General features: G+C 38.0%; 1 protein-coding gene across 3 annotated transcripts in view; it reads left to right on the top strand.

Annotated features, from left to right (window-relative positions):
* The window catches only part of KLHL4 (kelch like family member 4), a 94,269-nt gene extending 68,967 nt beyond the window's left edge, over positions 1-25,302 (top strand). For all 3 annotated transcript variants that reach the window (XM_055727511.1, XM_055727512.1, XM_005435833.3), the window contains 10 exons: positions 3,859-4,035; positions 4,498-4,634; positions 7,469-7,665; positions 10,786-10,998; positions 11,977-12,163; positions 15,175-15,399; positions 17,293-17,455; positions 19,738-19,950; positions 21,646-21,817; positions 23,610-25,302. In XM_055727511.1, coding sequence (XP_055583486.1) covers positions 3,890-4,035; positions 4,498-4,634; positions 7,469-7,665; positions 10,786-10,998; positions 11,977-12,163; positions 15,175-15,399; positions 17,293-17,455; positions 19,738-19,950; positions 21,646-21,817; positions 23,610-23,669 — 1,713 coding nt within the window. In that variant the 5' untranslated portion in view covers positions 3,859-3,889 and the 3' untranslated portion in view covers positions 23,670-25,302. The remainder of the gene's footprint in view (positions 1-3,858; positions 4,036-4,497; positions 4,635-7,468; positions 7,666-10,785; positions 10,999-11,976; positions 12,164-15,174; positions 15,400-17,292; positions 17,456-19,737; positions 19,951-21,645; positions 21,818-23,609) is intronic.
* The last annotated feature ends 986 nt before the right edge of the window (positions 25,303-26,288 follow it).

Genomic DNA, 26,288 nt, shown 5'->3' with positions numbered 1-26,288 from the left:
ATATATAGATGTAATATTTAAGCCCTGTTTTTATCATATGCTTGTCTGTAATAAAAATATGGAGCTGCATCAGAAGCAGAATTTGCCTGGAATATTCCAAATGTCGTGTGCCTTTGAAGGTGAATCTCTGATAAATTTCAAGCGTAGCTATTCAAGTTATTCATATCTTTTATACTTATTACACTTAAAACATGCCAACCTAGCTTGATTTTGAAAATGTCATGTGAAATAGTGTCAGAAGTCATCCAAAAGTCAAGATGACTTCTGACAACTAATGTTTTTCTCCCAGTAAGCTTTGTTACCTTGTTAAAAAAAAAATAAAAATTGTTATGACATGATTTGTTCTGAACAGCCGTGCTGGCTGATATTTATCTCCTTGTTATTGTCTAGATGCTTAATGCTTTCTGATTACTTCTTCAACTTTTCAGTTTATATTTCCTTTTTCAAAATTTCATGTTTCTTCTTTTAAAAAAAGGTACCATATTTTCACTGTCCTTACAGGAGAACGCTGAAATTATTTCTCCTGGCTTTCTACCTAAAATGAAATTCATAGAACTCAGCTACTTTGGAATCATTTAAATATAGATTTATCTCTGCCCTCTCTAGGTTAAGCCATGTTATTAAACCATTATTACTGATGCTAAAGTTGTTAAGACAACTCAGCATCCTAGCGAGCACTAAAGCAAAGATGACATTAAGCAATTGGGATTATAATTCTTCATTGATAATTTTACCTCCTGACTGAGTGGGAATATAATTCCTTAGTCACCACAAGGCTAATGCACCTCTGGAAACTTTTTTTTTTTTTCTCAATATTCAGATTTTGCTTGTTCAAACCTGTACACATATAGAAAAGAAGTATTTCTCTGTCTTCTACATGCTTCCTCTCTGGGTAGGTTCACGTGAACCTTGAGTTTTCTTAATGTGTTGTTCTCAACACATTAACCCACCCCACATAGAATATGATATGACAGGTAGACAGAGCCACACTAGCACATTTGCAGCTAGCATGCCCATCTTTGCACCACAGTACATAGCATCCCCTACTATAATTCAACAAAAAGGCATCAGACTCAAGGATATTTTTCTTGACTTCTTTCTTTAAGATACTTAAATTTCTGTCTTTAGTTCACTAATCCCCAGTACTATATTCTGAAGGTCAGTATTTCAGTTCTCTGCAGCGACAGTTGTACAGTAAGGAAAACACATAAATATTTTTCTTTAAATTTAATTTTCCCTTCCATAATATACTATAGCTACCATGTTGAATCAGCTGCTGAAGATAAACCAACAATTATAATATCAACAAATTTAATGGAGCACTTATTTTTTGCTTCCAGTATTTTTCAGTCTCTAAAGACCTTTGTCTTTGAAAGATTTAATTATGTTAGTGGTATTTCTGCTGCAGTTAAAGGTCATTCTAGAAAATGTGAAAAAATTACCAAGGACTGAAGGAAATTATTAGACTTTAAGTCCCTTTGTAAATATTTGCAGCTTAAAAATGATTGCTCTACGCATAAATACCCTATGGAAAATTATTTATTTCAAGAAACTAGTTCTGTGTGTTTGCAATAGGGATGGTTGAGTATTATTTTAGATGATTTCTGCAAGCTTCAAAGATAAGTGCAATGTAATGCATACTCCAGTACAATACTTGGAGTGGATATAATGAATCTGAAAAAAGATATTTTTGAAAAAATACTTTACTGGAAAACATTAAAGAAAGCTTAAGAGGTAAATAGCAAAACTTGAACGTTAAAGAGTATGAATTTGGCATCAAGTAGCTGATGCAAAACTAATGAGCATATAATCCAATTTTGCAGTTTCTTCATTTTCAATGAAGCATTGAAGGAAAACAAATGAAAAAGTATAGTCATTAAACTCACTGAGACAAATTAAGTTTTGTAAGCTGTAAACTACAAAGGATACACATTATAGGTGAACTTGATTTGCCCCTTTTTCTTTTTTTAAAAAAGAAAAGAATATGCATTTGAAATTGTAACAAAGAGCTTCAGAAGAAAGCTAAAGACTTTATTGCACTGATTTGGTATGTCTTAATGTGTTTGCAATTTGCCCAGACAGAAACATGTGTGCACCAGTATGTGTGCACTATGCTCACGCGCAGCGCGCCTGGGGATTTCAGAGGCACCAGGTCTGCTGTTTCTCCGGAGACATATACATACACCTCCGGGCTGCTGTACCACACCTATACCAGAAATAACGTGTCTCTTCAGACTGTGAGTGATTGTCCATACCCTGTGAGCCTGGTGGGGCCAGGCCTGAAGGAGTACATGGAACTCTGGAGCATGGGAAAGGCATCAAATACACTGGGGATCTAAAGGTTCCTGACATACCAGTGCCCCAAAGATGCCATATTCCAAACGGGCTGTAGGATGTCTATACATGAAGCACAGAAATACAGAAAACTTCGTCTTGATAGATTTTCAGACAGAAAAAAGAGATATGTCTGGAAAAGCCCCGGCACATGCTAGCTATACCCACCATGATTTTGTTCTGTGCCATTCTGAAAAGTGCTGACGTACCGTATTGCAGAACACAGAAAACACTACTGTGTCCCAATTCAACATTATGTTATAATTTGATTTCTACTTGTTTCCCTTGAATTCTGATTAACTGTTTAATGAGGTATGATCTTTGAAAATGTAAGATCTAATTTATCACTTTTTTCTGATAATATTGCTCATTCAACCTGATTTACCCATTTTTATTTCTATATTTTCTGAACTGATGTTCAGTTGTGAATGTAATCCCACATTCTGCTAAATGTAATATGTTAATTTCAATGAGATTTTATCTCTCCTAGTCATTTATGAATATGCATTAACTATATCAAAGACAACCAGTAGATTAAGTCAAGTAGCTGCCATTATTTCCTAGCTGGGCTTGGAAATTTAAGATGCTTTACCTTTTAGTGATACCTGATATTAAACTGAGGAAACATTTTTATAAAAAAACCTTTCACTAAAATAATGCTGAAGATTGAAGCATTTTCAAGACATCATACTCATGTATATCAACAAATACATTACTATTTTACTAAAAACCATATGAATATAAACCCAAATAATTTTCTAAGAAAATATCAAAAAGGTGTTTTGATCTGCAAAATAATCTATATCAAAAGGCAGTAAGAAATGATGTCTTAAAAAAACAGCATGGGTGTTTGTAAGTGGGACAGCTAACAGAATTTTGGAGTGGGAGGAATATATTTATAATGTACATTTCCATGAAAAGGCAGAGAAATTAGTTTGTCTTTATTATTTGCATTCAGATCCTAAAGGCTATATAATGTACTGATTTCATCACCTTCTAGTTTGGTAATTTGTCTAGAATTATATGGTCCTTGTCAAGTTGTCTTCTGATTAATTCCTATTTAGTAATGTAATTTAATGTACAAAGTATGAAGAGAAACAGAAATAAGACCTAAAGACATGTATTATCCAAAATTTCATACCACAAGATATTTTAGATATTAGTATCCCAGGAAAAGAGGGGGTTTTTTTATGTTTTTTATCGGTGAATGATCAAGAGGCTGCATTCATTGCACCGACACTGTGCAAACAGTGCATCTTTAACACAAAACTGATAGGAAGCAGAAAACTCAGTAGCACCACCAACTACAGGTAACTGCAGTAAACTGCCATTGATGTCAGCCTTAAAAATGAAAACCTGCAGATACCAAACGGAAAATATGGAAGATGGTGTCAGAGTAAGACAAGATTATGAGCGCTTGTTAATTTTAGATATTTCTGTACTGCCATTTAATGAAAAATTGTATGAAGAATGTAACCTGCATTTATAATGCCACACTCAGTGTGCTGCCTGTTTCCCTTGCAGGCTGTCAACGACCAGCAGCTCGCTGCTTGGCATGAACACCAATGGCTCCTCCGATGAGTATTTCCAGTCTACAAACCACGCAGAGCAAACTTTCCGCAAAATGGAAAATTATCTGCAACAGAAGCAGCTGTGTGATGTTCTTCTTATTGTTGGAGACCAAAAGATCCCAGCTCACAGGTACATTGCCCAATATTGTTTACATGGCTTCAAAGCCTGAAATTTCCAAATGCTAGGCCAAGTTATGCCTATCCTGTTTATTTATGAATGAATGGTTACTATAATTAGGACATCAACCAACAACAGAATAAAATTATGTGAACACTGTTTCATATTCATTATTTCAAATAGAATGAAATTCAAACCTGAACCTTTAATAATGTCCGTCTTCCCTTCTTGCTGCTGTCAAACTATTGTGAGATCAGTGAAGAAAATCTGCCCAAACAAGCACTATGGGAGAAAATTAGATTACTAATTACCCTTTTAACTTTATTGCACACTACTGCTGTAAGATTTGAGTCCTATGCTAAAGATAATGTTTCCATTGCACACAGAATTTATGATATAATAATACTGAATTTGATGCTTGCTATTGAGATATGAAGTAATTTGCAGTCCTCCTAAAATACTTTTTATTTTAAGGTTGGTTCTCAGTGCAGTGTCTGATTATTTTGCTGCAATGTTTACTAATGATGTACGTGAAGCAAAGCAAGAGGAGATCAAGATGGAGGGAGTAGACCCTGATGCGCTGAAGGCTTTGGTGCGCTATGCCTACACAGGTAATTCTTCCTCCATTACCCACAGCGTTGTTGTAAGGGCAGATAAAGTTTATTCAATGCATACATAAGTGTCACTTCTTCCTTTTCATGCTAATACATGAATACCTGCATAAATCATGCATATGTAACGTAAACCTTTCTCTAGAGAGGATGAAAAAATATAATTGTTTTATATAATTTATTCTAGAAGATATGCAGAAAAGTTAACATATACATTAATACTGGACACCTGTCTCTAGATACAAATTATTTCAGGAATTTTAAAAAGAGAACATATTATGCCTGTTGCCCACCTTATGCAGTGACACCCAAGAGTATCCGATGAACCTTCCTGCCACGGGCAGCTACAGCAATGGTCTGCCAGGGTGGCACTAACTTGGCTCACTCAAGGCTCTTGAGTAGGAATAATCACAGGAAAACAGGAATATGATCACACCCACAAGCAGAACAACTTTTACTATGAGAAAGTGCCACCACATTCTGAAAAAGGTGTACTAATGTTCTCTTGAACAATTAGATTTTATCTTAATGAAATTAAATATTTTACCTTAATACCAGAATATGTAGCTTTTTCCCAGTCTGTTTTCTCCTGTTTTCAATATTTACCCCTGTATGGCTGAATCTGGAATGGTTGAACCAAAGAGCCAAAAAGACCAAGTCAGAGCACTGTGAAATCCCTTTCATCTGCACTCTAGTGAGCAGGGGAAAATGCTGTAGAACGTGACCAGGGTATTAGTCTCTATTACAATTAGAAACATTCAAAGTTATGCACATTGCAGAAGTCTGCACGTTCAGGCATCTGACAAGCCTGCGAAACACTTTCTCCCCTACCAAGCCAAATGGACCAAAAAGGTCCAAATCTCCAAAGGAGAAGATTACTCTCCCAGGAAGTAACAACACTTAACTGACCAGAAAACCAGCTTTCTGAATTTATGAACATTTATTGGTAAATAATCCATCCCCTCAGCTAACTGCTCTTAGCAAGAACATTCACTAGATCCTTGTCATCTGCTGTCCCACCCAGGACATTGCTTGTTTGCCTTTGAATGATGCTGACACGGGGAGGATGGAAGATGTATCAGAGGCCTTTATTGCTGTTCTTATAGTACTTTAAAAGGCATTAAAAGACTGGGGTTTTTTAAAAAGATTAAAGTAAAGCAAAGACCCTATTATATTTGCCATATTAGCATTAGCATAAATTTTAAAAATAGGAGACTTCTTGACATGCTAGGTCAGGGACTTCTTATATCTGGACTGTCACATAGAGAATTCTCAAGAAGGCTAAGTAATCTGCAACCCAAATTGGAAGCATAAGTTTCTATACACAAAATAAAACCTGTTTGGAGGTACAAATAAGGAGATAAATACAGGGGGTGAGAGGGAATGCTGCAGAACATCTACAATGCAGTGATATTGGGACACTGAAATAGAATATATTCCCTGAGGAAATAGATTAGTACAAGTGCAAAGGAGCTGGGTGGTGGGCTACTTATTATCCACATACATCTCAAAATCATCCCTCTTGATTAAATTTCATCTCAGTTTACTTAGTGCAAAGCCATATGAAAGAACATATACAGCAGTACTAAAGCAAACGCCAAACTATGAAATAGTATAAGTTTGCTTGTGAAATCAGGATTCCCTCTTTGCTTTGAGCCATTATATTGCAATCTGTATTTGCAGGAGCATGTACCAATTTTGCTATATACATTCAGTAACTATTCTGAGTTGTATAGTAAGAACCAAACCCAAACATTGCCCTATTCTGCACCCTGCCAGCCCTTCCACATTTTTTGCAGAAGCTGGAAAGTATTATTTAAGATACAAAGCAAGGCACATCAGGAAGAGATGGGATTGTGCTACGGTAAGATTGCTGGAGACTGCTATAGAAAACAGAATTTTCCCACTGCCTCTGTCACAGGTTTTCATGTGATAATAACTAAGCCTCTAAACTAAGTGCTACTTTTTTTCCTAGGTAATGAAATATAAATGTGACTTTCAGAGATAAGAGCTATAATTTTCAGAATTGTTTACATATTCTGCTGCAATAAATCAGAAGTGAACTTTGGACAAGAAACCTCTACAGTTCTACTCCGATGATAATTTTGACTGTAATCTCTCAATACCGCCCTTCTCCATGTGTTAAATGGAGACGGTGTGTATCACCCTTTCACAGAAGAGGCTGGAAAAGAAATTAATGTTTCTGAGGCGGCTGGTGGTTGTAATGATAAATGGAAAATGCAGCCATAAAAAACCCCCACAGTTCCTTTTTCAGAATAGGATCTTAGTGCTGCATATCAGCTAGGGAATTGAGCCATCCACTGGCGAGATGACAAGAATGGAAGATCTTATTAAATTAACACCTTTCAGTCTATCTATGAACACTCGGTAATGGAAGAAATCGGGTTTCCTGCACACACTGCTGGCATTTCCTCTCTTTTGATACTGAAGTTCTTGTGGGTAATATAAACTTACGATATATATTTTTATTAATTGATATATGAATTTTAGGACAGGCTTTTCTCCGATCACACTTGTTTTATTTTACTTTTTTTCATGCAAAATCAGACCTAATACTATTAGAACTCCAATAAAAATGTCGCAAGCACTGCATTCAAAATCCACCAAATCCTTTAAGTTTGTTAAAATATATGTTTAAAGAGTCCTTCAGCAAGAAAGGAAAATGAATTTGTGCATTACAGAACACTTCTTTTCAAAATTTTACAGAGGAGGAGAAAAACTGAGGAGTGGGAAGCTTTAAAGTAATAATATAAAGAAAATGACTGAAACCTAAACTTTTTTTTTTTCCCCCCCGCTATATGCAAACTGCACAGGTATTCTAGAGTTAAAGGAAGACACTATAGAAAGTTTGCTAGCTGCAGCTTGTCTTCTCCAGCTCTCGCAGGTTATTGAGGTATGCTGCAACTTTCTCATGAAGCAGCTCCACCCATCCAACTGCCTGGGGATTCGCTCTTTCGGAGATGCTCAGGGCTGCACGGAGCTCCTGAAGGTGGCACACATGTACACTATGGTAAGAGGAACAATCTAACTGCCTTACAGTGACAATGCTAACAGCAAGTGTGAACACTCTCCTGGAAAACACACGGCCTTTGGGACTCGGGGCTGCTGTGGTGGTGCTGCTCTTCCCGTGCTGGCGGGGTCAATTCTGTCGAGTCCCTGATGCAGAGACATCTCTGCCCAGCTCTGTCTCCAAAGGGAAATTTAAGAACTGTGACTGTTACAGAAGCATTGGAAGGAGAGAAAAGCACTCTTGGGGGAAAATAAATAAATAAATCAGTTCTGTTTTTCCCCCTTCTGAGTTTTGCCTTTTAGAAGGACATACTTACTGAACTTAAATTTGCAGTATGGTGGGTATGTATTTCTTCCAGAAAATGTAATAGGGCCTTAACATGGCTAATGTCAAGATGCAAACACCAATCGCCCATTCTTAGGCTTTTGATTCAACACAAAGAAAATTCTAAAGCTGATTTTAAGGTGAGACACACATAAAAGGACCCCAAACAAAGAATTTATGGGAAAGGTTTGGAATGCTGAAAAGAAGCACATCCCTGACAGAAGCATAATCCTCCTCTGGCTCAAAGCAAGAAATGAATATTCAGAGTGTGGGAAACAGAGAGGCAAGATAGCTTGCTGTGAAACTAAATCAAGGGATAAATATTCAGGGCAACAAGATGTGCTATAGCAACTTTAAACTCAAAAAGAATAGCAACTGCTACAGCTAAACAGATATAAAAAGAACTACTTGTTAGGAGACACATGGCAGCTTTATGCTTGAAATATTAGTGTAGTATGTCGAAACGAGTTTAGAGGCTTCATAATGCTGAAAGCATTCCAGCAAGAGACTGCACACTTCCACATGCTGAAATAAATGATAGTGGCATGTGCAGATTGAACGCACTGGTGGTGCTCCTTCCTGTCGTACCAATGAATGGTTCGCTTAGCAGCGATCTAGAGTCTTTTTATATTTTCAAGTTTGGAAAAGGGCATTTAAGGTAGAAGGTCGCTCAGCCTCTGTATGATAGTGCTGTCCTTCCTGCTCCACAGCTTTTTATACTCAGCCAAAACCAGGAACCTCCCCCCTTTGCTCCTGCCTCATTTCTCCCACCAGCCCCAGCACAGGGGCATCAGCTTTAAAATTTATGGTCCAAACTTCCGCAAAACTGAAATAAAATCGTATGGTGAGATATATGATTTTATGATGTCAGGTGAGAAGAGAGCTTTTTTTGTTTAGGTATTTTAACCAGGAAAACCTCCAGTTTTCCCCAGGAGTTAGACCTTTACTATTTTTTAGAACAGTGTGTTACAGAAATGACAGTTGGGCCTTTACAAAAGCTGTCTAATGTGAAGTAAGGTGAATCTATGAGACCCAGCAGTACTGTGCATATAGATTTTACACTATTTCTTCCTGAAACAGCCGGCAGCGTTTCCACCTCTATAGAACCACCTCCTGTATCTTGCGTGCAACACAGATCCAGAATGCAAGGGGACCTTGCATGTCATAAACCCACCCACCAAGTTTGCAGCTGCTGACAATTTAGAGACAGAAGAGGAAATCTGCACCTCTTAAAAAATCTTAAAGAATTTTTTTTAAACCCTTGAAGTAACATTAAAAAACTTTGGAGAATAAAAGATTATAACAATGCACACACACACAAGTGTTGTAGAAGAGGATAAAAACTCCATTCAGTTTTCTTGCATGCCAACCTCAACCACTTGTAAATGTGTACATTAGGGGAAAGACTATAAATCTGTACTGTAAATGTAGAGACCATGCACATGAACTAGTAGTATAAAAATATTTTTAGAAGACAATCAGCTATAAACACCACATCCATTCAATAAAAACAAGCACAATGGAGACCTTTCCCTTCAATTACTTTGGCCATTGATGCAAAGTATTAACAGTTTCCTGCCTGGTGTCTTGCTGTGCAGATAGAGCTCATTCTGATAAACATTTTGTGCTATATTTGTAACTAAATGTGGACTGGCCTTCCTGTCCCTATTCTCTGAATGCCACAAAATATTAAAGCAGGATATGCGTAACAAAGCAAAGTTAACATCTCCTTTAATCACTGATACTTCTATATTTACATCCTTGGCACTCTTGAAAGGACCTACAGAAATCTAAGACACTACTGAAAACAAATAATATAAATATCAGTTAATAAAATTTCTTCACCTGCCTTATTTCAATCTTGTTCCCAAATAAGATGTATTACTTCCAGATAAATAAAAGGAAATGAGTATTTCAAATGCAAACATTAATTCCTACACGCATCTCTTTGCAAGTAACATAACCCCCCCATCTCTCCTAACATTTCTTTTTTCCTTTGGATTTAGCACAAGCAAGCATACTTAATATATTTTAATATAAATTCTAGTATTGTTATAACTTGACTGTACAATGTATTATTTTTATGAAAAATAGTTCTTTGAAAGATTCTAGGGATTTAATTTTCGTGGACATTTCTGGAGCTGGTGAGTTTTATCATAGCAATAGCTTAGAGACTGAGACCCCTTTATTGGGACTCATCCAATTTTCTACTGCTTGACAAGTACTTTTAGAAAAGTGTGTTTCATTTCCCTCGCTCTATTACCTGCTACTAAGAGTGGAGACATATAGCCAACACCCGGCACAGCTCATTGTAAAAGGATCAGAAGGTTTCAATGTAATTTGCTTAAAACTTTTGAATCTGATTGTAACAGAACTTACACAGATTACTGAATGCCTGCTTGGCATTCTTAACATTCATATCTTCAAACTGTGTTTCTATTAAGCTGCAGTGTTAAGATCACAATGATGGACAAAACTGTCAGTGAGAAATCCCTAAGACAGGACATACCGACAAGAAGCCTGACAAACATGTCTGTAGGCACGGTGGTGTGAAGATGAGCATTATTCTTCAGATCTGCAAGAGTAAGACAGCAAAAAGCAGCCAAAATGTGCCTTAAATGGTAGAAGGAGATTCATTGATAATTAAAATATATTTTGCATTTCCCTATATTGTAGAACAGAACAGGAATGAAATTTATGCAAAGCCTACATGATCTAAGAAAATGTTATTTCAAGGTGTGAAAATGACCAGTGCATTGATAAATATATATATATTTTATTTTATTTTCTTCTTAGGAACACTTCACAGAAGTAATTAAAAACCAGGAATTTCTTTTACTCCCTGCCAATGAAATTGCAAAGCTCTTGTCTAGCGATGACATCAATGTTCCAGATGAAGAAGCCATATTCCAGGCGTTAATGATGTGGGTGAGGCATGATTTGCAAAATCGGCAACGAGACCTAGGAATGCTTCTTTCTTATATTAGACTGCCTCTGCTTCCACCTCAGGTATGGATGTGAAGGGCGAAGAGGGAGCTTAACTACCAGCTGAAAGGCTTGCCTCCACCTCAGGCATTGCTTAGACAGAGAAAACAATTCTGTGGAAAGGTTCTGGTTTTGGCTGGGGTTTTTTGGTGCATTTTTTGCCTTTTTTTTTTTTTTAATCTGTACAGTAGATATGCTTATTATTTGTCAACAGATGAAAAAAAACCCCAACAACCCACAATGCCTGTGTAATTACTAGACTCAGAATTACCTGTACAAAAATACCAGTCTAATGGTATTACAAAAGTACAGTGCTCCTGTGTGGGTCGGCAACAGTAGTAGTTTTCCTCTAATAACACAGCAGCTTAAGATACCGTGCAAAGACGTTTAGATTTATCAAACTGCAGGACAGATAAAGCACAATACTTATTTCTTTATTGCCATAAAGTATAGACAAAAATTAAAAGGTCTAGACTATTGCTGACTATTCTGAGCGGTGACATTACTTGTCCTTTAAGACTGAGGCACTTCATCGAATAAGCATCAGAGATGGGCGTAACTGTTTTACAGTAAGCTGACACTATTGTATCTGTGTCATAGAAGAATCTATATATCTTATCAGAAAAGCTTATGGGAAAATCACGACTGTCAGGACACTACAGCTACTTTATGGAACTCCATGACTGAAGCTGCAAATATTCAACTTTGGATTAGGTATCAAAATAATATGCATTCAGAAGGTGCAGTACTACATTTGCAATTTTAACCTTTTCTGAAGGTTAAAAGAAAGTTTTTGAAAAAATAAAGCAAAGACATCATACTTAAAGACTTTTTTGCCTACCTTTATATTGTTTTGCTTGCATTAAGGCAGAGTTTCCAGCAAAGCTTGAGTGAGCGGTGAACTGAAAATGAGTATTTGTAGCTACAAATACTTTAATTACTAAAGTACATAGAATTTTAATTATTTCTATATAAAAAAGATTCTCACTTTTTGTTTCTTAGTTACTAGCCGACCTAGAAAATAGTCCAATGTTTGCAGACGACCTGGAGTGTCAGAAACTTCTTATGGAGGCTATGAAGTACCATCTTCTACCAGAAAGACGGTCCATGATGCAGAGTCCTCGAACTAAGCCCAGAAAATCTACAGTGGGTGCACTTTATGCTGTAGGAGGTATGGATGCCACTAAAGGTAAGTTCAGAAATTAATTTAATTGTATTAATCAATTGTATCACATACACTGAGAGAATATCTGAAAATTATTTAAAGTTTTCTGTTAGGAAAACAGTGATTCAGGGTGAAAAAGGTGGGGGGGAAAGCCCCACAGAACACAATCCCATGTGTTAGATGTTCTTTCTTCTTACAAGAAGCATATGTTTGTAAATGATATGCATGTATCTTGAAGTGCAGACTGAAGAAGTTTGATTCAGATGGTGATTTTAAAAAAAGTTTTGTCGGTAGTTGTGCATGCAGTTTGACGATTCTTTTAATGCTGTTTTAGAACCCTGTGCTCTTTTTTGACAAAGTTAGAAGGCTGGAAAAATTTTTAAAGAGGAGGAAAATAAAACCAAAAGGCATTACTGAACTATAGAGAGTTCTTAGCTAAAGCTTATCAATCCTTACTGTAAAATTTCAGATGGGAAGATTTGTACTTTTTCACAAGTGCTACAGTACGTGCAGCTTTTTTTTCAGGAGTTCATACACAGGGATTTCTCAGATTTGTGGCTGAAAGTTAAATGTTTTAAATGTATTCCAGTTTTTATTATTTGATTTTCACAACTGCAATCAGCTTACAGCTTTACACATTACAGTATTATATTTAGTAGGCAGTATATTGAATCATTTTCTACAGGAATGTTAACTTCAAACCCACAGCTTGGAGCCAAAGAATTATAATTAGTTTAAAGTCTAGCGACTTGCTGAACAGTATTACTTTTAGCTGTGTGACTTCACTTTTAATAGAATCACAAAGAAGCTAATCCATTACATGGTTTGCAAAAAGTTGCTGATGACTGTTTTTTCCTATATGAGAGCTCGTGCAATGCTACCTTTACTATCTCTATGCAATCAAATCAAGTGCAAAATACACATTCATCGCCATCACAACATGAGAACATGCATTCCTAGGACAATTTAGCAAAATAAAGTTAAACTGTATCAATTAGCAGAGTTTAATTAGCAATACTATGAATTATATAAAACAACCAAGAATTCAAGGTAATCATTAAGCTAACTTCGACTGAACTAAGAATAAGATTTTCTGATGGGTTTTTCTCAGTAAAGGTTACGCACAAAGGGCTGTTTCAGTCAACAGCTGCTCTTCCCATTGGTGCCCCCTTTACTGATCACCTTGGAATGAAGCCAATTGTTTGAACTTTCGCCTTTTGATGGTTAAGAAGAACAGCACTTCCTCTCCTCCCTGCTGTCCTCTACAGCTCTGACTCATACTTTGAGCCTGCGCTGGATTGTAAAATAAAGGAAACACCACCTAAGAGCCTGGGATGCACTGGAAGAACAGCTCTGAGAAGGGAGTAACTTACACCTCTGGCAATAATGCACTTTCTGTGATAAAGAAAACTGGCAGGGAACACCAGGTTTGGCTTTGTGCTTATCTCAGGTGGTATACGAAGTCAAATCTCAACTTCAAGTGATCAAAAGAAGATCAAAGAGCTACTTTTGGGCTGGTATTTCGAAAAATGTGAATGTGCCCAAGCCACATTAACTTTAAAAACCTACCTTCCAGCCTCTGTAAAAATTGCAGCCTACAGGGTATATATGAACACGCTGTATACCTTAATGTATTTTCCCTGTTTTTCAGTTAGTGTGCGAGATACTTCTTTTGAAGCTGAGAACTTTGGGGCAGTCGCGTATTAGCATAGAATAAATGAGAAGGAATCAAAGCAAAGAAGAGCAAACAGACTAAAAAAAAAAAAGGGGAAGAACAGTCAAAGAAATGCAGTTTCTCAGAATAAAAGAAGACAGGAGAAGGGAAAAAGAATTTTTTTCTTTTATTGAAGATGGATCTGCTGGTTTCTTTCCCAGTCTCTGCATCCGGAAAAACATGTTAGAGGAGAGAAAAGATATAAGGATATTTCACTAAATGCATTAAGTCTACCACATGATCTCTAACAGATTTCTAAACCAGATGCTACCTTTCTTTTCTGCTTTATCGCATGGTGGTTTTGCTGCTGTAAATCATTCTTTAGCCACTAACTGCCTATTGTAATTCTCAAAATACTGCTTCTCTCCTCTCAAATCCCAGTGGAGGAACAGGCAGGAACTCGGCTCCTTTTCTCAGCTGGTTGCCTTCAGCTGAGTGAGGCTGACCTCCAGGGTGCTCTGTACCTGCAGCTGGCAATTGCCTCTTCTACCTTGGCCGTTACTCAGCCATCCCCCCACTGTGCTAAATCAGCTCTCACCGGAGAAATCACCGCTGACGAGTGACCGATGGGGCCAGCGCATGGCAAGGTGTCAGTTTTGAATGGCACAGATCTAGGGCCTTATGATTACTTGCAGCAAAAGCATGGCTAGAATTTCAGTGACCTGAAAAAACTGAAAATACAGCTTATATATTACAGCAGACAAGCAGTTACTGCAAGGCTGCTGCAAAGATGAAGCTCAGGGAAGCTACCTGTGGGAACCAAATGTGTACTCACACACAACTAAGGCTTCTACCTGTCTTCATCATAACAAGGAAAACATCCAAACTATTCATGAAGAGGCATGCCCAAATCCTAAGACAGACACCTGGACCCATTTTCTGGTTTTGATCATCACTAATGATTTAAGCACAAACATGGTTAAAGTGTACGTCGTTGTGAGGTACCATATTCATAAGGATATTAAAAAAGACCCCAAAACTCAAACCATAAACCCCCTACCCTCATGGTATTTAAATAACAGGTTTAATTCATCTCTAAAATTTTCAGTATTGAAATTTTGAGGGCATTCAGTTCTGCATCTTCTTGCCCCCAGTTAATTCTCATAGATTTGACAATTATATATGCATGCAATTAATGTTAATGCAAGCTTTCTCTACTAGGTTCACGTTTCATAGTTGAAGTTACCAAGGAGCCACAGTTAAAACTCCACAGACAGTATTTCAAAATTTTACAATTTAATAATGTTTTGGGTTGTACCAGCTACCGACTGCTGTGTACTGATCAGTTCATGGCCATCTCATCATAATTATGTTGTTACAGGTACCACAACAATTGAAAAATATGACCTTAGGACTAATAGTTGGATACAAATTGGTACTATGAATGGTAGACGATTACAGTTTGGAGTTGCAGTAATTGACAACAAGCTCTATATTGTGGGAGGAAGAGATGGTCTGAAAACTTCTAACATAGTTGAATGTTTCAACCCTATCACCAAAGTTTGGACTATAATGCCTCCTATGTCAACACACAGACATGGCCTAGGTAAGAGGTGCTCTTTCTTTGTAAATGCTTGCATTGCATACAAATGAGTTTTCATTGACAAAACTACAGTTGAGATAATTTTTGAAACATTTGATAACACGTGGCAATATTTGTAGTAGATATTTTTCAAAGACAGAGTTGCCTATTGCCATAATTTTATGACAGTGATATGTATTAGTGTTCACCTAACTTACACTGGTCTTCCAGAGTTAATTTTAATTTTAGAACATTTCAAAATATAAGCAACAGTGAAAATTATCTAGTCTTTATCCAATTTAATGGTCGAGAGATATGTTTGTGATACAATAACTATTTTCAGTTTGGCTTTTTTTAAAATTACGACTTAAGTTAAGCCCATAGGTACCGAGCACCTCTGAAAATCAGATCAGAGAACTACCCACACTGAAAAAACCATTGTGGTAAGGAAATAAATACAACTTCGCTAATGTTAATGTTGTAATTATAAGTTTTACAGAGTTCTGCCATGACTTGGTATCTATGGGTCATTACTGCACAATAAACCTTTCTATTATTCACAGTGAATGAATAATATGAAATCTAGAATTTATTTCTGGAACTAAAAAAAGATAAGGATAAGCTTACAGTTGGGGAGACTGCAAGGAAGGGAATATGATGATTTCTGAATGATTTATATATCACTGTTCTTACGAAAAAGCTGGCTTCTCTTAAGTTTACAGCAACAGGTATTGCTTGAAATCATTGGTAAGTTCAAATGACATAGAATATACTTATTTTAATGAATAATAGAAAAAGATTGATCCAGAATTTTTCAGCAAACCTTTGTGACCTATATTACCTGCTCCACTGCTTTGTGGAGAATGTATATATAGTGTAGCATTTTTACCAGCTAGCCTGTCAAATTTATAAAAGCAAATACTAGTAGGTGGTAAAGGGAAAGAAGATAAAACAGATTAAATAATTTTCATTGCAGTCTTTACAATTACCAACTGCAGGGGCATAGTTTTGCCCAGCAAGTAGTTCACAGAGCTAAATCTGATTGCTCAAAGTTTGGCTTCTACCTGTGCATCAGCCTGGTTTGCACAGCTGCCTTACACTTACAGCTCCTATTAGCTTCATATGATTTAGTGGAGAGTTAGTGCTTTTGAAAAAATCAGGCCATGTATATTTAGGCCTGAAAAAGACAGATTTAGAAAACTTTTAAGCAGCCAGATTCAAACATTTTGCCTTACCTAACAAATGAAGCAAACAGCAGCAGCAGCAGCTCCCCAGAGGGGAAGCACCAAAGCCCTTCTCTATGGAGGGGGACAGAGACACAGGGTACGGCCACACAGAGCTTTGCAGACAGCCAGGTTCACTCTCTGTGCCCCAAGGGCTACAGATACAAGCCCAGCTCTTATCCAAAAGGGTGTTCCCCTTACAGGCATTGAAATGTTATGGTGCTTTAGCCAGTAAGGACAGGCAGCTACCCACCCGCTCAGGCTCCACGCTGGCAGGACTACAGAACTTCAGCTGCCTTGGAATATGTGGTTGGTCTGGGAATATTTTCACTTCCAGGCTCAACCTTTGCCATTCTTTAAAAGAACAACATTGCTTCTCATTTAGGGGCTCAAGTTTACTCCAGAACAGGTCAACAGAAGTGGAAGAGATGAAAGTCCTCCAAGAAGAAATCAGAACTAAAGAAACTTTCCTCTAACCTTTTGACAAAAGACAATGCTTATTCAGAAGAAGACTGTATATGAAGTATTTTTTTATCTTTGGCTTATTCTGCCAGATGACAAGGTAGCTTTTAGATAGTTTAATACCTGCTGAAATGGCTTTTCTGCATACAGGGAATTAAAGTATGAAGTTAATACAATATTGGTTACTGAAATTATTAGATACTGTAATTTGTCCCAAATTCTGCCTTTTAAGGAGTAGCAATGCTTGAAGGACCAATGTATGCTGTTGGTGGCCATGATGGATGGAGTTACCTTAACACCGTAGAAAGATGGGACCCACAAGCACGGCAATGGAATTATGTTGCTAGCATGTCAACCCCTAGAAGCACCGTAGGGGTTGCAGCATTAAATAGCAAGTAAGTCAACAGGAAAAACTCTCTTTGTTTTTTTTCATTTGCTTCCTTCCTTGGAAATATAGTTCCTTAAATTTTCTTTTCAATCTTATAGTAATTAATCACCTCAAGAAAACAAAGAAAAATATACAAAAATAAGAAAGGCTTTTCCTCTGTTGTGTAGTAAACTGTTTTCAAACTTGCAGTCATGCTTTAAACATATTTCAGCCCTTCTAAGTTATAGCAATTTGAAAATGTTATTACATGCATATCAGAATTTTACCTAGAATATAACTTCTGGGTATATTAGGTCAGCTACTTTAAAAAAATATTCCGAGTTTATGTTTAAACTTTAAAATCTCTGTGTCTAAGTACCATGTGAAAGAACATGTACAGAAACACTCAATCCTCTGCCATTTTACAGCTCCCACATGCATCTACAACTTTAACATACAAGTTCACAGTCGAGAATAATTTTTAAAAAGCTAAAGGTATATGGTGTGTTCAATGAAAGGAAGACAAGTCTAATAATTAGGTATGGAATAAATAGCCTTCCTTCTATAAGTCTTATCTTACCTAGATTTATTCTGCATATGGAATAAACAGCCTTCTATAAGTCTTATCTTACCTAGATTTATTCTGCGTATGGAATAAACAGCCTTCTATAAGTCTTATCTTACCTAGATTTATTCTGCCCTTCATCTATTGCTTAAATACACTGAGATCATGCATTCACTGTACATTGTTTTTCCCAATAAGATTTTCAAAACTTATTTAAACATCCTCCTAAGACACTAAAGCCACTCAAACACTTTAACATGGGAACAGGCACACACATTGATCCACTGTGTAACCTGCAGTGAACAGCGCATTACACCTTGTTGTACATTCCTATTCGAAAGCAGTTATATTTCAGCACGAGGAAGAACAATTTGTAAATGAATGCCTGGCAGAATTCTGTTTTCCTTCTTCAGGAACATAGTCTGGTGCTGGAAATACAAAATCCTTGCAAAAGGCCCCAGGTTATGTTGCAGAGCATGGCTTGAGCCAAGCTTCTTATTTAAATCTGTGGAAAGCTCTTAGCAATGACAGTTTGTAGGGGCTGGGAATATTACAGTTGCAGGCAGACAACTGCATTTATCCTGAAACTTTATCACTGGCTTCCTTGTTCACTTCTTAAATTGCAGAGAAAGAGAAAGATAAAAAGCAGAAACAAGGATGTCAGCAAACAGATATTTGCAAATGCAAAACCTCTTCACATACAGGTTGGGGTTTTGCATTCAAAACTGACATGATTTTAATTGTTAACTCAAAAGTCCAAGAGAGGCAGAACTGCCTGTTCAAGTCTCCACTGTATCTTAGAGGAAATGTTCTCAGCATAAACTTCACCAGAAACTCCTGTTGGTACCTTCCACAGCAACATGCAGGAAACCACTTTGTCAGAGAGGAAATCCAGCCTGATCCTGACTCTGTTCTCAATCACTCCTGATAGAAGCTGTCTCCAGCCTGGCTTAAATCATGTCTGTTAGTCTAGTGATGTAATTTCTGGCATACCAGGGGAAGCCGAGATCAGACGTCCATCATTCAGTGCTAGCACTACAGTCTATCCAAGCAGAATGCTTCTCCTTTTCCTGTTTCCCTAAGTCATGCCATATTATTTTTCTATTCAGCTCCACCAGAAAAAAACTTTTAAGCTTCTGTGGAGCAACACTTTTTGACCAGTAAATGGTCTATTGAAAACATTAGTCAATAATGGTATATTTGTTCTTTTCCTTAGAGAGTGGGAAACACTACCATGTTTCCACACATGTTATGGAAAACAAAAAATCCCAACTGATCTGTTTGCCTATACAATGATTTCCTCTCTCTGTGAAAGCTGTATAAACAACTAGTCCGTATCTAATGGCATGACATGAAAAAACAAATCAAATCCTCAAGCTTTTTATGGGTCAAGTGACAAACTGCACAACTGAACTCTCCTGTCTTCCACTCGCAAACATCAGAAGAGTGAGCCAGAAAAGGATTATTCTAACAGTGGTCAAGAATTTTCTAGTTACATTATACAGGATTGGTCTAAAAATTTTTGCAGTCACTGGAGAAAAACAGGCACTTCTGAAGCAAAATTCAACAAAAAACAAATCAATGATATTTTTAGGTGACTTACTCTGGACAAGTCCATAGGTCTCTAATTAGTTGCACTAAATAAATTCAATTTCATGGCAGTAAGTAATAGCCAGGGTTTGAAAGGGACCTGATCAACTGGCACACACTGAAATTGTTGGTCTGCTTGTGGGTTATTATCCCAGACTGTATGCTGTTGGTGGTCGAGATGGGAGCTCCTGCTTAAAATCCATGGAATGTTTCGATCCGCACACAAACAAGTGGAGTATATGTGCTTCGATGTCCAAGAGAAGAGGTGGTGTTGGTGTTGCAACGTACAATGGGTTTTTATATGCTGTGGGAGGTCACGATGCACCTGCTTCCAACCACTGCTCTCGGCTTTCCGACTGTGTAGAAAGGTAAGGAATTTTTTTCTTCCCTTTTTGTTTTACCTTCCAGGAAGGAAGTACAAAATAATTTATAGCAGCAAGGGAAATCTCTTCACAATTGGAATGTATGTTTGTAATACATATACTTTTTGAAATAATATTTTTCCAATACATTTCCAATACTCTTGTGATAACAAAACAATTAACCCTCACAGTCAAACTCCTTCCGCTCTCCCTTCTGTTTGAGCTGCCCAGGAGCCAAGTAAAGACAAGTAAAACAAATTCAGTATGTGGCCTTTTGATTTTTCAAGTGCCAAACCCCAGGTTTGGGCTACTTGTGTCATAGGTGGTAGGAACTAAATACTTCCCAGTTGTTTCTTCCTCCAATGATTTGGCTGATATTGGCCAAAAGGTTAAAAATATAAGAAATATCACAGGATATTCACATAAGAATACCAAACAATTCACAGAAGAATATCAAACAGGAGTAGTAACTACACAGGCATTTTCTGATGGAGAAAACTGATAGAAAGAGCCTTGTTTCTGTAAGAAACTATGTTGCTATAGGAAGTCAGGCTAAACTTGTTTCTGTAAGAAACTATGTTGCTATAGGAAGTCAGGCTAAAACATACGCCATGGGTCTGATTTTGCAAGCAAAAATAAAAAAAAAAAAGTAAAGGCACACTGAAGAAAACTACTTTAGCTTGAATTCACACTTTAGAACTAAATAGTGCATTAATACGTTGGCCTAATGATTTTGGTAGCACAGAGTGTAAGCAGTGAAATCCTGGTTTTATATCCATTTCTCAAAGTAATTACCTTTTTTAAATGAAAATACTGTTTATCTGATCCTTATTTAATCCCATTTCTGTATTCTCCACTGATAAGCACAGTTCTTAAGAAAATGCAAATTCTGGACATTTCTTTTTCAGAAAGTGTCGTGTGTCAAATGTTGCTTTGCCACTGTGTGGCATGTGGCACAGTGTAGAAGGAGAAGAGAACACTTGAGCCCTGGGTGAGAGGGGAACACGATGAGTGGGGGCAACTCGGGCTCTTCAATGGGCCCTGGGCACCCATAGTGACACCCTTGTGTGCTTTGGGGGCAAGAAAGGGAAACTGAGCCAGTATTCAACTCCTTGTTGTGAATAACAATGGCTAAGTTTTGTTCTCAGTTAGATGGCGTACAGTGGGAACTACCCTGGAATTCACTTGAATTTATATTGGAAGTTGACTGAATACGTATCGAAATGAAATCAACACTGATGTAAAATGCTGCCATACATTTTGCATTATAAACTTTCATCACCTATATGAAATATTTAACTTCTACAGTGAAATTTTCTGAACTCATGAGTCCTGGCAAAAAAGAGAAAACAAAAAATCTTAATGGAGAAAGAAGGATATACTGAAATTAACTGCTGAGTCAATTGGTGGCCATGCTATCATTCCCTCCAGCATTATTTTATGTTTTAAACTGTATTAGTTGTTTAATCTGATAGAAATAGAGAGACTGTAATAAAAAAGTGAAAATATGGGCATTTTTCATGTGCTTGAAGACCCCTCTAGTGGCTACATTGAATATTTAATCCCATTACTTGTAACTATACTAGTTCATGGTGTAAATAGAACTACAATACAACAGAAAATAAAACAAATATCAGCAATTCAAAGATGAAATATATTTCTAAAATGTATTTTTCTAATTTTGATCGTAAAATATCCTAGGTATGATCCTAAAACAGATGCCTGGACAACAGTGGCCCCCTTGAGTGTACCTCGGGATGCTGTTGGAATCTGTCCTCTGGGGGACAGATTATATGCTGTTGGGGGCTATGACGGCCATACGTACCTGGATACCGTGGAGTCCTACGATGCTCAAAATAACGAGTGGACAGAGGTAATAGGAAGAATTGCCTAACAAATAATAGGATTTTTTCCTGCAGACAGGAAGAATTCTATCTGAATAATGGGACAGGGGGTGAGGGGAGAGTGGTGGATGTTGTTTACCTTAACCTCAGCAAGGCTTTTGACATTCTCCCACAACATCCTCGCAGGTAAGCCCAGGCAGTGTGGGTTAGGTGAGTGGGCAGTGAGGTGGGCTGAGACCCGGCTGGATGGCAGAGCTCAGAGGGCTGTGAACTACCTGAAGGCCTGGAGCTTGCGGTGCTCCCCAGGGGTCTGTGCTGGGTCCAGTCCTGTTCAGTTTGTCAGTGACCTGGATGAGGGACAGAGAGCACCCTGGGCAGGTTTGCTGATGGTACAGAGCTGGGAGCGGCTGACACCTCAGAGGCTGCACTGCCATTCAGCGAGACCTGGGCAGGCTGGAGGGTTGGGCAGAGGAACCTCATGAAGTTCCACAAAGGTGAGTGTAGGGTCCTGCCCCTGGGGGGTGGGGGATGGGCAGCCCCACGCACCAGTATGGGCTGTGGCTGCCCTGCTGGGGGGCAGCTCTGCGGAGAGGGACCTGGGAGCTCTGGTGGGCAGCCAGTTGCCCATGGGCCAGCAGTGTGACCAGGCGGCCAGTGGGACCCTGGGTGCCTCGGGAGGAGCGTGGCCAGCGGGTCGAGGGAGGGGATCCTGCCCCCTGCTCTGCCCTGGTGAGGCACATCTGGGGTGCTGGGCCCAGTGCTGGGCTCCCCAGTTGAGGAGAGCCAGGGAGCTGCTGGGAGGGGCCAGCGCGGGGCTGGGAAGATGATGAGGGGCTGGAGCATCTCCCCGGTGAGGGAGGGCTGGGAGAGCTGGGCCTGTCCAGCCGGGAGAGGAGGCGGCTGAGGGGGGTCTGACCAACAGGTACCAGGGGCCTTCAGGGCGGGGGCCAGGGGGACGGGGCCAGGCTCCCGGCAGTGGTGCCCAGCGACAGGACAAGGGGCACCGGGCACAAACTGCCACACGGGAAGCTCCTTCTGGACACGAGGAAGAGCTTTGTTCTCCTTCGCTGGGGCCGTCCCCACCCGCCCGGTGGCCATGCTGTGCGGCGCCCTGGGAGGGCCGGGGGCAGCCGCGGGCTGGGCTCGGTGGGCTCCGTCCAGCCCCCACCACCCTGTGTTACTGTAGTGGGCAAAACAAAAATTACTGTCTCGCAAAATTATCACCAGTTTTGTGAAAAAATGATATATTAGGATGCAGTAATACTGTAGTCAGGTTTTATAAAATATTGGTTGCCTTTTCTGTGAAATAACTGTACAGAATTTTTCAGCCTAAAGGCTGGAGGCAGTGCACGGCCAAGGGGGTCATGTTGCACCGATCATTTTGTGCTTGAAGTGCCTACATTTGCTGTTAGAGCTGACGTGTTTGCCGGCAATGCCCTCTCCTGGAGGCACTTTCCAGTTTTCGTGTTTATGACCACCGCAGCGGAGACTAAGAGGAAATATTTAAAACTGTCAAGATCCTTTTGTAGCTACACAGTCCGTGGGATTGGAACATGGGATGTGTAGGTTTTTTACAAAACTTAGGAGTAACAGCAGCAGCCTGCACTGCTGCAATTCTCAATGGCTGCTAAAGCCTTTTCCCCAAAAAACAAAACTGTTTTTAGAGCCCTAATTAAATCTAACTTTTTTAGCAGTAGATTAATTTAAATAAACAAATTGCTTTCCTTTAAACCTTCAAATAACTTCTTCTAGTCCTATCCATAGGAATATACTTTAAAAGTTTCCTCTTTCTTTTCCTTTTGTTTTTTTTCCTTTTTATAGGAAGTTCCTGTCAATATTGGGAGAGCTGGAGCATGTGTTGTAGTTGTGAAGTTGCCCTGAGATTATAAATATTGTGAAACTAAACTGCGTGGAGTTTCGTGAAGACTGAGTCAGGAAGATAAGAAACCTTTCCCAAAAGCAGTACAGACTATACGCATCTTAGCAGCCCTCCGTGATAAAGAGTACTTATCTCTAAGCCATTATGCTATTAGAGCACAAAAGTGTCTTCCTGCATTACAAAAATCAGAGAGTTTTGCATAAGTGAATTATTTTACTATGCTTAATACATAACAATTCAATAATATGTTTAAATGGTTCCAGTTTGTTACAAAATTGTATCTGTTATTTATAAAATGCAGTAGTAAAGTGATAAACGGGTGTATAAGATTTCATAAACTTTTTTCTTTTCTATGTTGGCAGGAACACTGACATTTATAAAAAGAGCTTTTATATTTTAAGCAAATGAAAATAAATAAAAGAGAAACACCTTCAACAGAAAACTACACAAAAGGAAATATTTGTCCATAAATATCACTGGCAACAGAATAGTCTCTGCAGAAGTAACTTCATTTCTATATTCAGAAAATAAAATACTAAATAAATTTTACAATCAAATCGAAGAAGCATAGAATGTGGTTGCTATTCAACCGCCAGTATTACTAGTACTGTGACAGAATACCCACTTTTAGCAGTATGTTAAATGGAATAGTGCAAGTTAAGAAACAGTAGGGCTAAGGTATCTTTATGTTACTAAGTATGTGCCAACAGCAAGAAATCTGTTTTGTCAAAACACAATGCTAATATAATTTGCAATCATTTTCACAGTGCATAGATAGGTGATATTTCAATTCTGATCAGTGTGTCAGCTTATTCATGGATTTGTCTTTGCCCACTAACCATCTGTCAGTATGCGTTCAAGTAATTTGACTATTCTTGCGATAATCACCATAATATACATTTTAAAACAATTATATAATTACACTCCTTGAATATAACTTACAAAATGAAATTTTTATATCATATTGATATGACAGTCTTTGACCTCAGCTGAAGATTACCAGCTTTCTCTCATGTACAGTAGAAATATGATAAGAAAAAACCCACATCCACTGTGTAATGTTATTTACCATTTATATAAGCACGTTTATGTTTTATTTGAAACAAATGGAATGCTAAGAATCAAGAACGGGAAAAGAATCACCTGAAAACAGCACAAAGTATTCCACATGCATGATATTTTCTTTTTGTGTGCCAGTTTCTAATGAGGGTTTTGATTTGTTTTGCATTCATTTGTTCGGGTTCTTTTATATAATTTCAAATGCTGAAAGTGTATTTTAGAAAAAGAATGTATGTAAGATATTCCATGCTGTAAAGCACAATATTTGAAGAGTATCTGCTTAGGTGTTTGTTATGTTGTTGTTTTGTCAGTATCAGAAAATTCAGGACAGAGATGAAAATTCCCTGAACATATAGACTAACTTTCCTCATAGAATACTGTGTTTTCAGAATTCAGCAATATGCTATTTTTAAAAAAAAATTATAGTATTAATCCTATTGAATGCTTCTAAAGATGAAATCTCATAAGCATATTTATAAAAGAAAAATGTTTTTAACTTTAAAAATCAATTATGTTTATATATAGCATGCTACATTCAAATAAACTTTAATTTCTCTGCTAAGAAAGTTTAGACTATATTTTAACAACTTTGTGGTTTTTTCAGGAATAGAAAACACAGCAGTATCAATCCCATTCTTGTACTCTAAAAGAACAAAAAATCCTGTCTTAGAGCCCTTACTGCATCTGGTCCACATAAACAAAAATTTACCTTCCTTCTAGCACTTGGTTTTAGAGGAAGTTCATTTTTTTTTTCTTTCTTAGAGTCACAAATAGTTACCAATACTGTCATGTCAGGGTGCCCTTTCTACGAAAGGTGCTGCCCCTCCCCCCCGGCCTTTGACAAACCTGAGCTGATCGCCTTCAGAAGGCTGAGAGCATGGTACAGTTTAATATGATTTCTTCTGGGGACATTACATGAGGCTACCATGCAACAAAACCAGTGTATCAGCTAAGAACTACCTTCATTTAGTTGTGAATTTCTAGACCAACACAGAAATCCCTTGCTAGCTTGGTGGGCCAGAAACAAGCTTTATTGCATGACTGTTTTCATTTTGTGTGCATTTCTGTGGAGGGGACCCCCCCAAAACCAAACCACCCAAACCAAATCAAACACCACCCTATCATCACAAAACAACAGAAAGATACAAGCAAGTGGGAAACAAACCCTAAACCAGCTATGGTTTAGAGACCATGGGTTAGAGAATTCACATCAGAGGAAGTTATTTTTATTTCCCACCAAATCAATAATCTGAAGCAAATGCAAGGGGGTGTACTACCAGGCTTGGCAGTGAATCTGCATGGTAAAACATTTGTGAGTATGAAGCAGATGCTAATTTTCTCTCTCTCTTCCCCTGTCCTATAGGGAGCCTGCCTCACCACCTACATAGAACATCTTTTGCATCAAATATGTACTTTTAAACATTATAAATAAAAATACTGACATTTTTTCCCTATTCATGTCCATCCCTGCTTTGGTTGTGCAACAGCCATGTATGCTTTTTTTATATAAATAAAGACCTGTGTGGATCAGAGGAAGAGGGTCACTACTCTCATCATTCAGG

Source organism: Falco cherrug, chromosome 15 (genome assembly GCF_023634085.1).
Source record: "Falco cherrug isolate bFalChe1 chromosome 15, bFalChe1.pri, whole genome shotgun sequence".
Lineage (NCBI taxonomy): Eukaryota > Metazoa > Chordata > Aves > Falconiformes > Falconidae > Falco > Falco cherrug.
Note: the sequence above shows the minus strand (reverse complement) of the source record. Positions and strands in the feature narration are given on the sequence as shown.